Source organism: Chiloscyllium plagiosum, chromosome 7 (genome assembly GCF_004010195.1).
Source record: "Chiloscyllium plagiosum isolate BGI_BamShark_2017 chromosome 7, ASM401019v2, whole genome shotgun sequence".
Classification (NCBI taxonomy): domain Eukaryota; kingdom Metazoa; phylum Chordata; class Chondrichthyes; order Orectolobiformes; family Hemiscylliidae; genus Chiloscyllium; species Chiloscyllium plagiosum.
Window position 1 is genome coordinate 48,090,245 of NC_057716.1, and position 14,114 is coordinate 48,104,358.

General features: G+C 39.9%; 1 protein-coding gene across 3 annotated transcripts in view; it reads right to left on the reverse strand.

The window, feature by feature from the left end:
- Positions 1-14,114, reverse strand: part of rapgef4a (Rap guanine nucleotide exchange factor 4a) — a 291,278-nt gene that overhangs the window by 229,539 nt on the left and 47,625 nt on the right. For all 3 annotated transcript variants that reach the window (XM_043693617.1, XM_043693619.1, XM_043693618.1), the window contains exon 2: positions 3,205-3,347. In XM_043693617.1, coding sequence (XP_043549552.1) covers positions 3,205-3,347 — 143 coding nt within the window. The remainder of the gene's footprint in view (positions 1-3,204; positions 3,348-14,114) is intronic.

Here is a 14,114-nt window from a genome sequence, read left to right on the forward strand (position 1 = left end):
GCTATCAGTGTGGGAGAGGTCAGGAGAGGGATTTGAGGCAGAGAAAATGGAGTCAGAGCAGGTGATTAAAGTGGAGGAGGACAGGATAGTTGAGGCAGGAGGAGAGAAGGAGGTGGATACATAACAGCAGGAGGCGGCCAAAGCAGTGAAGCAGCTGACATGGAGGAGGAGGTTGAGAGGCATCTGAGGCAGCACGAGGAGACAATAAAATACCAGCAGCAGTGATAAAACGAGGCTCTCAGTAATATAGAGACTGAGTGGTGAATTCATCTCAGTGAGGTTTTGTGTGATTCTGAATCAGCATCGCACCTGTCAGGTCGGCTTAGCATTTGCTGGACCACAGCTCTAGCCCAGTCTCACCCAGTGCCTTTCTCAATGACAGCTGGTGACATATTAGAGCTACTCGCTAAGACCAGGAGTTTAGCAGCACAGAAGGGCAGTACTCGAGGAAAAGGTGGATGGATTTTCAGAGTCAATGGCTGCTGCCTCCAAGAAGACATTCTTGCAGCTTTCAGACAGGGTCACAATATTCTGCAATTTCAAGTTACCTGCCGTATCTTTCAACGCTCACTACAGAGCGATCCTCTGGTCAGAAAAAGGTGATAACATTATTGGAGTTATGCAGAAGTTATTCCACCCTTTCACAAACTCTAGTGTAAAATAATGAATTTTTGTTATCAGTTTCAGCAAAAGGACTGCACCAGCCTCTCAGTGGAACATTGCAGCTCAGGACTGTTTCTCAGTGTGACAACAACAGCCTGGAATATGCAGGTTGTAGCTGGCACAATGACTGTCATTGTTGGGGAGGCAAGTCTGTATGTGGAGTAACTGTGCAATTGGAAAGGTATTCCACAATTACATTTGCATGTCATTTACTGAAACATCTGTTCTGAGTGTTTGCCTGGGCAAATTCAAAATCTACTGAACTGCACAGAACACACATACACACACATATTCCAGCATCACTTAAACTATAGGCAATTCCTGCTGGGTTACCAGCAATATTGCATTATTAACAGTATTACTGACATCAGCAGTTGTGTTACAGGCACAAATTACAGTTTTATCAGCTTTTAGAATCCCTACCGTGCAGATCGAGGCCAATCAGCCCATCAGGCCTGGACCAACCCACTGAAGTGAGGTTCAATGTGTAGAAGGAAGGAAGTTGCAAGCTGATATATTTGATTGGGACTTATTATTGGCTCCTGGGGAGTGAAGATTGATGAAATCGGAAGGCCAGTATGTGAAATGTACAAACAAAGATGATAGGCTAAACTGTTCTCAGATAAATCTATGCAATCTGCTTTTCATGATGTCAAAACATCCTTACATCCTGAAGATTACTGCCTTTTCAACATTAAGAAGAATGTGAATGGCAAGACTGACACTAAATACTGACAGAATACATCATATAAAACTATAAATAATTATCGAGCTGATGGAGTGAGATTCCACAGTTTATTTCCTGAGTTGTCTGGGCCTCCAGGCTGTGTTTCACGTAAGGACCATTAATCACATTGTTTACAGCTTCTTACAACTTGATTTACCAGCTGTAAGTTGCAGTGGTCAGAACAATTCACATACGATGCAAATCACCTAATTTATGACAAGTAATTTCCTTCAACAGAGTGGCTCATGTCAAGGTGGCAACAGGTTAATGTTTGGTGAGGCTAACAGCCAGTCAGTGCATATCACCTCGAAATTTATGGACAAGTGAAATTCTTTTTCACCACCAACTGCTTAATATTTTTTTGTAAACTAATATAGTAGAGCTCTGTGGAAATAACTTTAGGTTTCCACAAATTTCTTGACCACAAATTTTCTCCATCACCTTTTCAAAACAAATAACTTCCGTATACAGTGCAAATTAAACCTGATTTTTTAAAATATCTTTCCATCTGGCCACTAGGAAAGAGCAGTCAGACTCTTTGTCTTTTTTAAGGTAAAAACTGCATTTATGTTCTAACTATGGAAAGCAACTGGCAATACAGGGCAGAAATGTTGCTGGACAGCAAATAAAAAGCTCCCATCCATAAAGTGCTGCAGGGAGGTTAAGTGAGTTCGTTTTGGGAATTGTGCGCATTACTGGGAGAAGGTTTAGCTGGTTCAACCATCCTGGCATTGCGAGGGCTCTGTCATGGCAACATCAGGATTTCAGATAGACCCATTCAAAAGGACCCATGGATTCCAGACCAGGATAAGTCAGGAGGCTTTGGGCAGGGTATTCTGGGATAAGGCAGGTAAGGTGGATGGGTTTTAAAGCACATTCAAATTGGAAGAAAAGAAAATGTTATCTTCCTGCGTGGGTCCCACAATCGGTAAGGAGACACCTTTTAATGATGGCACATCTTCCTTTCCACCTGCCATTTTAAGCACTTCTGAAAAAAAGATAACTCATTTATGGGCTGAGCAGTGTAATTTAACAAGGTCATCTGACCCTTTATTATTTATTTGTTTATGGTGGCTGGGATGCCATCTTTGACACCCAACCAGCCACTGTATTCTAACAGCAAGCTCAGGGGTGGGTGGGAACTTGATGGGATGCCCCACCAGTCAAAACACAACCAGTGGGGGCATGTGCCAGGGGTAGACCTGGCTCAAACTCCTTATCTGCCTGGTCCATACGAATGGAAAATGCACACAGAGAACATGGTCAATGAAGTCCCTTTGCAAGCATGCACAATTGTAAAACCTACTCTTTGGAGCAAATTAAAATGCAAAAGGTGAAGAATACAAATGTTCTGAATGAAAAGTCAGAATGGAATAAATAAAACAAATCTATACAGACATTAACTGGCATCAATTGTCTTTTCACTTTCTATTGATCCTTGAAGGTGGTTCAATGTGCATCTTAAATGAGAATAAGAACACATTTTACCTATAAATATGTTTTTGGAAATTCAAGAAATGACTTCAAAATCAATTTTAAACAAGATAGATACATAATAAAATCCAAAAGAACTGCAGATGCTGGAAATCAAAAACAAAAGCAGAAATTGCCAGAAAAGCTCATCCAGTCTAACAGTATATGTGGAGAGAAAGCAGAGTTAACGTTTCGGGTCCAGTGACCTCCAGTTCTGAGAAAGCGTCACTGCACCCAAAATGTTAAATTTGACTTCTCTCCACAGATGCTACCATACCGGATCATCTTTTCCAGCAATTTCTGTTTTTATTTTAAATACATAATAATATCAGTAAACTTACACGTGACACCTTTCTCCAAATTTTCATAGTACCCATACAAGCAGATCTGGTACAAGAGGGTGGGATGGAATTTCTCAAATGCCTTCAGTCCTTTGAGCCAGCTGAATATAATGTCAACATCTTCACTAGAACGTTCCGCAGGTCTGGGAAGAAGAAATCATTTGTATTGTTGATGACCTTTAGCTGTTGGCTGATCAGTGAATCATGCAGAAATATAAAAGGAGTTTAATCAATAATTAGTTTTCAAAGAATCTGATTAAAATTGCAATATTTTATGGCTTGTAATCAGCAGTGGATGCTGTTCCATTCAGCTGTATAAAGCATACATCACTTCTGGTGTATTAGATATTAAAAAAGCAGCAGAATTAATATTCAACCCAATTAACAATAATAACCAATTTTATTTGTTATCTTGAATCTTATTAATAAACCAGACCTTTTCAGGGTATGGATAACAAATATTGAACAGTATAACTTCTTACTATTGCCTCTGCAGACATCCTTTTGTTTATCAAACAGAACTATGTTGGAAAGTTAGAAAGGTTAATTCTCAGCAATTTAGGGGCCTCCAATAACATATATTTTCCGTACAGCCTGATCTCTCAAACTAGCAAAGGTTGATACAATCTGACAATAATGACAATTAAAAGAAACACTAAATATAAGCCCATAATTTAGCAAAATAAGTAATTAAGCTATGAGTGCAATGGGATACAACTTTGTAAGTGTTCCATTACTCATTGTTTACAAATATGGAATTTGTAGTTTTGAGGGGATTTTTTCTATCAGACATAATGTGGTGGACAATTGATATTCAGCGGAAGATGTTCCTTAAATATCTCTATCCTCATGGTTAGGGCACAGAGGAGGGTAAAGGACAAGGCTGAAGTATTTGGAGCCATCACTTTCGGCAGAAGTGTTCAATGGATGATCCATCTCAGTTTTGCCTTTGATCCCCAGCATCATAGAATCCTGGCAGAGCAGATAGAGACCATTCAGCTATTGAGTGTGCACTGACCCTCTGAAGAGTATCCCATCCTATCCCCATAACCTTACATTTACCATTGTTCACCCATCTAGTATGCACACTATGGGGTAATGTAGCATGGCCAATCTACCTAACCTGCACTTCTCTGCGCTGTGGGAGAAACCAAAGCACCCAAAGGAAACACCTGCAGACACTGGGGGAATGTGCAAATTGCATACAGACAGTCATCCAAAGCTGGAAACCAACACGGGTCCCCTGGTGCTGTGAGGCAGTGTCCTGACAAAATCCCAGAATTAGGACTGACGACTGACCCTTAGCCAAGCTGTTCCAGTACAGCAAAAATGATGATACCTACCTAACAAAGTAGAAAATTGGCTACATCTAGCCTATGTATGAAAAGCAGCATAAATCTGGCCATTACTTCTCCACCAATATGTTTTTGATCATCAGCAAAGTGATGGAAGGATTTGTTGATTGTGCTATCAAACTGAATAACACAGTGATAAGCTGCTCGTGATACTTAGTTTGGGTTTCCCCAGGGCTACAGCTTCTGATCTCATTATAGCCTTGGTCCAAGCGTGGACAAAAGTGCTGAATTCCAGAGATGAAGTGAAAGTAACTATCATCAACATCAAGTCAGCATTTATCTGTGACATCAGTGATGCCTTGCAGTGAAACTCAGGCAGAGAACTCTCCATTTCTGCTGTCATACTTAGGACAAAGGAAGATGATTGTGGTTGTTGGAAGACAATAATGTCAGCCCCAGAACATCACTTTAGGTGTTCCTCAAGGTAATTTCCAAGGCCAACCATTTTCAGTTGCTTCACCAATGACTTTCCGTCCATTGTAATGTTAAAGTAGGGATGTTCACTGACGATCACATGGTAATCAGTATCACTTGTGATTTCTCCGATACTGAAACAGTTTGTGTTCATACACAGCAAAACATGGATAAAATTCTGCTTGGGCTGATAAGTAGGTGCCAGACAATGATCATCTCCAAAAAGAAAGAATATAACCATTTCTCCTTGACATTCAGCACCATTACTTTAATTGAATTCTGATCTAAAGCTAGGAACTCAATGGCAAATAACTTACTTTCTGATTCCTTAAAGCCTGTCCATGATGTGCAAGGTATAAGTCAGCAGTGTGATGGACACCTTTCCATTTGGCAGGATAAGCACAGTTCCAATAAAACTCAAGAATCTTGACACCCCTCAGATAAAGCAACATATTTAACTGACAACTCATCCACCATTCTTGACTCCTTCCAAACCTGGTGTGCCATTGGAGTAGTGCATTAAACATACACTGCATTCTTTATCAGCAATTTCTAAACCAATAAACAAAGAAAGACAAAGACAACAGAAGCATGGGAACCCCACCATCTACAAATTCCTCTCCTAGCCACACATCATCATGTCTTGGAATTATTTCAACATTTCTACACAGTTACTGTGTCAAAATCCTGGAACTCAACCCCAACAAAATTGTGGGTCCACCAAAGGTCAAAAACATTGAAAACAAGTTCTGCAAGAAGCAAGGGGCTTAATTTACTTCATTTGTTGTGCAGTTAAAATATTCCCAAATCCACTTCTTTCAACAGGTTAAATATATTCTGAAATGTATACATGATCCTATCTCCCATATTGATGTTTGGTTTACAACCATAACATTTACATCTTATGGTTGAATTTCTAGACCAATATTCCTTCACTTGAATCAGGAGAAAAACCTGAGCAGATGAAACCCTCTACAGAAAAACAGGTGTCAAAGGGGCGAGACTTCTTTTCGAAATGGTGTCTGCCAAGTCCGAAGATGCTGTAGTCAGACACTTCAGTGCATTTCAAGCATTTTGGAATCAACATGAATATGTTTTTTTTTGTTTTGTGTTCTTGCTACTTTTGCATAATTTTATTTAAAAGATCCTATTGACCATATTCTTCCAGTTCATGCTGGCACATTTCTTACTCTCAGTTCATTCGGCTTCTCACATGTTCAAGGGGTCACACTTTTTCCACCTATAGTTCATGTTGTACTTTCTCTCCTTCCATCCCGTCACCCCAGGTGACTTGTTCCATCTCACAGTTAGCACTAGGGAATTCCTTCCTATGACATGACTTCTAGTTTCTGTCTCCAAAAGTGCTCTTCACAAGCTCTCCTCTTTCTTTCCTAACAAGATGTTGCTATTAGGTTTTAAAATATGCATTCATATACATGAAGTGGATGTAGTCCATATATTTCCCATCCCCTCTCTCTGCTCCACAGGGCTGCTCATTTCCTTGCCTTTGAGAGCTCTTATCTTTTATCAATTTGCTCTAGATGATTGATACTGTCCTACAGCAACAGAGAATTTTCACTCTCACTTGAAATGTCACTCGTGGTGCAGCAGCATCAGAAATGTGAAAATATGTTCGGAAGAGCCCTTTGATTTGACTTTAGCCTGTGTTTGTGGACAATCCCTCAAAACATTAATTGCAGTGCAATTAGTTTAAAATGTCCATTGCTCTCACTATAAAAACTAATCCCCAGTTACCCATGTACATAAATCCTTAGAAAACTTGCAACCTGTGCACACAGTACATTTCCTTCTATGCTGGTTCGTCTTTCAACTCTGCTTCATGTGCATCTTCTTTCCTGCCCACAGTTTCTCCAAAGGAGGCACAACCTTCAGCATTCTTAGGCCTACTGCCTAGAATTCAGTCCCTTGTCATGTTTCCTCATTGATCTGTAATTTTGACCCTACTTTCTGTCACCTTTCCTGAATCCTGAGATCTTCAATTCCAGCCTGTAGATCATGGACATTGGAAAAGTAGGAAAGGATGTGGCCACAAAGGGACTTGTAAATGAGAATGAGCATTTTTAATTCGAGTTGACAGGTGACAGGGATCCATTATTGTTTCTATAAATACATTGTATTGGGCAACTTGAGACAGAGAACAATGCTGGAGTTTTAAACTAATTGCACCTTACATCATTGCAGTCAGCGATGAGGTGCTACAAATTCAGCCAACAATCAACAGAAATGCCTTCTCTAAGCATGCTTGTTCAAACAACATTTTGAAAAGCTGCAAATACTTTGTGGAAATCATGTCTGTTCACTGAGTTCCAATTTTGAGTAACTTACTGCAGGGTCTTTTCTTATATATGTATCAGGTCAGAAGTGTCCAGGAGTTGGAACACATGGTATATATTCATTAGGCTTGGAGATAAGGTGAGATCTAGAAAATCATTTGAGCTATTAAGATGTGCATAGGCTGATTAACAGTTGATTCAAGTCTTGCAGAATAATAAAAGGCTGAGCTTATTGCGAGCTTATTAATAGAATAATGTTGAATGACATCCAATAAATTCAAAAATCCTCTTTTTTGATCAATTACACCATAGTATGCTCATATAACTAATTATACAAGTCTTTTAAATTCATAAGATAAAGTGTTCTAATGTGTTTGTGGTTCACAGAAAACATTTATTTAAGGAGAACATTTGAACTTTCCAATAAAGTGCATTAATGATGAATACAAATTAATTTTAATGATGTCTGTGATCTCTAGGGCAGTATAATGTTAAAACTGATCCAGAAAATATAAAACGCATAACTGATGTACATAGAAACATAGAAATTATAAGCAGAAATAAGCTTTTCGGCACCTCTAACCTGCTATACCATTCAATAAAATGATAGCTGCTCTGACCTTGGCCTCGAGAACCTGCTACTGTCCTACAAGTATTCAATGTTCTGCCTCCCCGACTCTGAGGAGGCAACAGCGTGTAGAGCCCCAAAGACTCATGACTTTCTGAGAGAAAATAACCTTCGTTTCCAACCTATTGGGCCTTTAATTAATCCTACCCTTATTTAAAATATATTCCCTACTTCTAGTCTTTCCCACAAGGGGATATAGGCTTTCAGCATTCAATCTGTCAAGTCTCCACAAGATCTTCTGTGTTTCAACAAGATGACCTCTCATTCTTCTAAACTCCAGAGGCTACAGGCACAGCCTATCCATACTTTCCTCCTGACATGACCAAGTCTGTCCCTTGTCATTCATAATATCAGTTGAGTGAACCTCTTCTGTTTTGAAAATATTTACATTCTTTCTTAAATGAGGAAACCAGAAATGTGCATGGTAGGCCAGGTTTGACTTCACTAATGCTCTACATAATTGAAGCAAAACCTCCTGACTTATTTATTTCATTCTTCCAGCAGTAAATGACAACTTTCCATTTGCCTTCCTCATCACCTGTACACCAACTTTTTGTGATTCATGTAGCAGGGCAGTAAGATCCCTCTACACTTGAGTTCAGCAATCTCTCTCCATTTAAATAATATGTTGCTTTTTTCTATTCTTCCTGCCAAAGTGAACAATTTCACATTTTCCCATGTTATATCTCACCTGTTAATTTTTGACAACTCATTCAACCTATCTCTATCCTTCCTCTTCACAACTTACTTCCCTACCTTTGTGTCATCAATAAATTTAGCAACTGTGCATTAACTCTCTGCATCCAACTCATTTCCATGGATTGTAAATTATTGAGGTTCCCAGACTGACAATATTACATACATTATTGATACAACCTGCTAATCCAAAAATGACGCATCTTTGCCCAACCTCTTTTCCTCTTAGTCATTAAGTAGATCTCTGTCCATCATAATATGTTACCCCCTACTCTGTGAGCTCTTACTTCAATAAGTTATCTTTGAAGTGGCACTTAATCAAATGCCTTCTGGAAATGTAAGTATGGTGCATCCATCTAAAACAAAGAAATGTAGGAACAAGAATGCACCATTCAGTGCATCGGATTGCTTGGCCATTCAACCGGTAAAGGCAAAGTCGCCATAGTCCCACCAGGCCACAGGACTGCTCTCTCATTAGAGAGAGATGACAGGTGGTGGTTTAAGCTGAGGGTCACCACACCTTTGGTGAGGGAAGAGGTTGAGCATGAGAGTCTTAAATGGTAACCTCAGTTGGCACAGGAAAAAACCTATGCCATTGGCATCATCCTGCATCACAAACTTACTGTCCAGCTGATTACCCATCATCTCTTTTACTCAGTGCCCACTGATGCTTGTGCTAGCTAGTAGTGAGCACTCGATAGCCAACTTTGGTCTAATGTTCCTTGGATGTTTCAAAATGTACAGGGTTCTATATAAATGCAGGTGTTGTTATCATCAGGGGAATAAAGTGGATGCCACATAAAATTGAAAACAACTATATCCCAAAGAAAATCTACTACATAAAGAGAACATCACATAACTCCTTTGTGTGATGCCAGATGTGTACAGTTAGCCTAACATAGGTACATTTGACCTTTGTCTTGTTGCTAATTTTGGTCATTAGTTTGGTGTTCAGTGTTCTGGATTGCCCCAGTGACATAATGTAAATTACCTCCAACAACACCACTACTATATAGCAACTCATATTTCAATCACTAAGGTACGCACGAACAGAATAGCCAAAACAGCCATAATTTGAATATATTGCCTGCAATTTACTATGTACATCTATTAAAGGCATTGATTTCAAGATATTAGCAGGGATATTAAGGGTTGAGAGGGACGGGAGGTCAAGTTCAAAACTCAGCAAGCGAAGGTAAAATCAATATTTTGATTTTTAATAGCATGCACATGGTCAGGTTAATGGCATTCGAACTGATAAAAACATGAAAGGATTACATAAATCAATTGTCCATCCTTCGAGGAGAAGATGATAATGTTCATCACTTTGGGGTTTTGACAGAGTGGGTAAGGTGATTGTTAAAGCTGATCAGTGCACAGCAGGTTCTGTTGTAAATAGGACAGAATACTGCAGATGATTTGGATGAGTTGCTGGCTTGGGAGTTCCTCTTCATGTGCTTTCTCTCTGCCTCTGATACGTGCTTGCTTTTGCAGAGACCACACTGCTTTCTATTAGATTGGGCCAGGTGTAGTGATCCAGGGTAAGCTGCTTCCAGAATATGAAGGCAATATCAAAACTGCAGAGTGAAGCCTTCAACATGTTCTTGTAGCACTTTCCTTGATTGTCATGTGTGGGTGACGGGCATTCGATCTCGAGTGAGCACCTCAAAGTTTGGCATCTGATTTTCAGAATCTTCCAAAGGCAGTTCAAGTGAACGTGGTTAAGATTTTCGGTATGGCTACATGGATAGCATGTTCAGAGAAGTACAGGCTCGAAGGATGGAGGCAGAAAGAGAATGGGTGACCACCAGATAGCGCAGTAAAAAACAGGCAGGTCATTGCAAGGAATCCCTGAGGTTCAGCTCGCCAGTTGGCCTTCCATTTTGGATACTAGTTCATCAGAGCACCACAGCTGGCTCAGGTAAACCCTCAGGTAAGGAGAAAAGGCAAAGAGCCATAGTAATGGAGGATTTTTGTTGGATTGGGGAACAGACAGACGTTTCTTTGGCTCCAGACATGACTCTATGATGGTGTTGCTTTCCTGGTGCCAGGGTACTGAATGTCACAAAGTGGCTGCAGGGCATTTTTCATGGGAGGATGAACAGCCACAGGTTATAGTCCTTGTTAGCACCAATGAATCATAGAATAGAATTCCTACAGTATTGAAGCAGGCCATTCAGCCCATCGAGTCCAAACCAACCCTCTGGAGAGCATCCATCCCAGCTCCATCCTCCACCCTATCCTTGTAACTCTGCATTTCCCATGGTTAACCCACCCAGCCTGCACACTGTGGGCAATTTAGCATGGCCAAGCCACCTAACCTGCACAGCTTTTGCACTGTGGGGGAAAACTGGAGCACCCAGAGGAAGCCCACACAGACACGAGTAGAATGTGCAAACTTCACACAGACAGTTGCCCGACGGTGGAATCAAATCCGGGTCCCTGGCACTGTGAGGCAGCAGTGCTAACCATGGTGCCACCATGCCACCCAAGTACAGTGACAATGTGCTAGCAGTTGTTGTTTGATATAGAAGATAACTGTATCATTTTGACATTGTTTAGTTTTTAAAATGATTAGAGTAACTTAATAATGCAACAGTTCTTCACTATTTCTACTGCACTGAATTCAAGAGTTACATGCTGGAAAGGTTTACGGAAGAAAACATTAATGCCTCAACTGTGACTTTTATTTTGAATTAAATACGGGAGATGTAAATAAAAAATAGACTGTGTTTACCTTAAACTGCTGACAACTGATTGGCATGTGAATTTCAGTTTCTGAAAACATCTGGAGACCAATAATCTATGAATATTAAGCATTTGGTTTCTAATGACCGATAAAGAGCTCCTACTTCTAGGTTTCAGCATTCATAAAAGGACTGCTATTGGACTCGGTGGAAATAGACAGTGAGCTGGAGAATCAACTGGCTTCACCAGTTCAATAGGATTAAGGTTTATGATCATGATCAGCTACATTGGTGAGTTCCTTGCCAGAGATAAAAGAAAAACAAAGGCTATAAATTTCCTTTCTAGGGAAAGAGGGAAGCTGCAAAACACTCTGAATGATTAGGTGGGACAGCAGGGTGATGTCCTGAAAGCAAATTTCAGGAGGCTAAGGAGAAGTTTAAAAAGCAGGGCCTCCAAGGCAGTAATCTCAGGAATAACGTCCAAAACAATATGCTAATGAAAACAGAAATAGAGGAGTTGAGTGATTTCAGTGCATAGCAGAGGTCTGGAGGAGTAGAATAGACATCAGCAGAATTAAAGGCGCTTTATCTGTATGTATGTAGCATTCGCAAAATGGTTGATGATTAGGTTACATACAGTGTGGAAACAGGCCATTTGGCCCACCAAGTCCACACCGACCCTCTGAAGGATAACCCACTCCCTACATTTACACCTGACTATGGGCAATTTAGCATGGCCAATTCACCCTGACCTGCACCCTTTGGATTGTGGGAGGAAACTGGAGCAAACCCATGCAGACACGGGGGGAATGTGCAAACTCTGCACAGACAGTCACCCAAGGCAGGACTCAAATCCAGGTCCCTAGCGCTCTGAGGCAGCACTGCTAACCACTGAGCCACCATGCCGTCCAAAATACAATTTGTTGAAAATGGCTGTGATTTAACTGTCATTAAAGAGAAGCAACTACAAGGTGACCAAGATTAGTAATGAAATATCAAGCATCTATAGGATAGACTTCTGGAGCAGTACATTGAGGAGAAAACTAAATATCAGGCTATTATGGATTCAGTGTTGTGAATGCGAAAGGGATCATTAATATCCTTGCTGTACAGAACCTCTATGAAGTACTGACCATAATTTGACAGAATTACACGCTACATTTTAAAGCAATACAGTTCACTCTGAAACCAGAGTCTTAAAGCTGAAGAAAGGAAATTATGAAGGCATGAGGGGAAAGGATCTATAGAGGATTGGGAAACTACACTAAGGGATTTGATGGCAGACAGGTAGTGGCCAGTATTTGAAGAAATACTACAAAGTCTACAGAATGATGGATAATTGAGGGTGCAGTTAAAGTGCTTTGCTGACCTTTTTAGAATTTGCCCTTTCTCTGTGAGCAGTGCTGACCTGTCAGTACTGAGGATGGGTGATGAATCGATAGACTGAGGCCTGTAGACAGATTTCAGAGAATCGAAGAACCTCTTCTTCTCCTTGTAGTCTGCTACGACTGAGCTTCATGTGCTTTCTGATTCAGATGAGTGTCTTGTATCTCTCTGAACTTGCATCAGATAGTCCTGTGGATGATTCAAATGGCATTGTGCTTGGATATTGGTGATTTATTATTAAGGTGAACACTGTACTGGAAACATTTCTCATTCGGTAGTTTCTATATGAGGTTATTATTCTCATCACAATGATCTTGATGTCAAGATTTTGTCAAGAGAGTTAAATTAGTCAGACATGAAGAAGCTCGAATTTCCTATTTTGACTTACAGCTGTGTGATGAGTTTCACATATTGGAGATAAAAAAAATTGACTGCATTTGTTGAACTTGAAAACAAAAAATTCAGATACTGAAATATATAAACCAGCTCTATTCAGGGAGCTGCTTAGCACAGCAGATGGATCAATTTATGACTGGAACATGAGAAAGTTCTCTCGCTCTCTCTTTCTTTCTCTTTGCTTTCTGGAGAGATAAAGCCCAATAACCAGAAACATCTGAACACTGAGAACTCAAAGATATCTTCAATATTAACATATACACTAGATACATTGAAGGAGCAGGATCCATTTTTTTTCCTATAACAGTTGAGACTTCATGGAAAGCTTTCAGTAGAACTGACTGTGACAGTTACTCCTGCACCTATGAAATGCCAGCCAGATTATGATAGTACTTCATTTATTTTTCTATTCCATTGGCAAATGAAATGAATTGTACAGATTTCCTGAAAACATACAATAAAGAGCCAACTGATAAATGTGATAAGGGTCATTTGATATTGCTGGGGAGGATCTGGAGTATTGACTGACAACATTCCTAATCGACTGTGGCCTCAAGTAAAATCCCAATACTTAAAGAACACTCTAAGGATTTTAAATTGCATTACCCTTTATCTTCCTTATTGTACTAGGCACTCTTCCCCATTTAAGCAGAATTTAAAGTTTTGACTTAAATGGGCAATTTGATGGGTTGGGGTATAAGTTGAAAATTATGTTTACCATTTGTTTTCAGATTTTTCTAAACTGTCTTCTATGTCTAGATAGCTTGTTTCTTGTTTTCATCTTCAGTACAATTAATCAATGCTTTGTTGTCAAAGAAACTTTGTGCGCTCATAATGAAAGTTGATGACTTTGTTTTTGCATGAGATCGACACTACCTTCCAATTTACTGAGCTCTGCTTGAAGCACTGTTTAGCAATCAGTTCATGGATTTTTCCAATGGGAATATCTTTATTGTGATGCTGTAAAAAAGTTGTTAACAAGCAAAATGTATTTCAAAAAGGCCTTTCTGTTCATGTGAGCACTCAGTTATCAGGAGACCTTACTTGGTCCTCA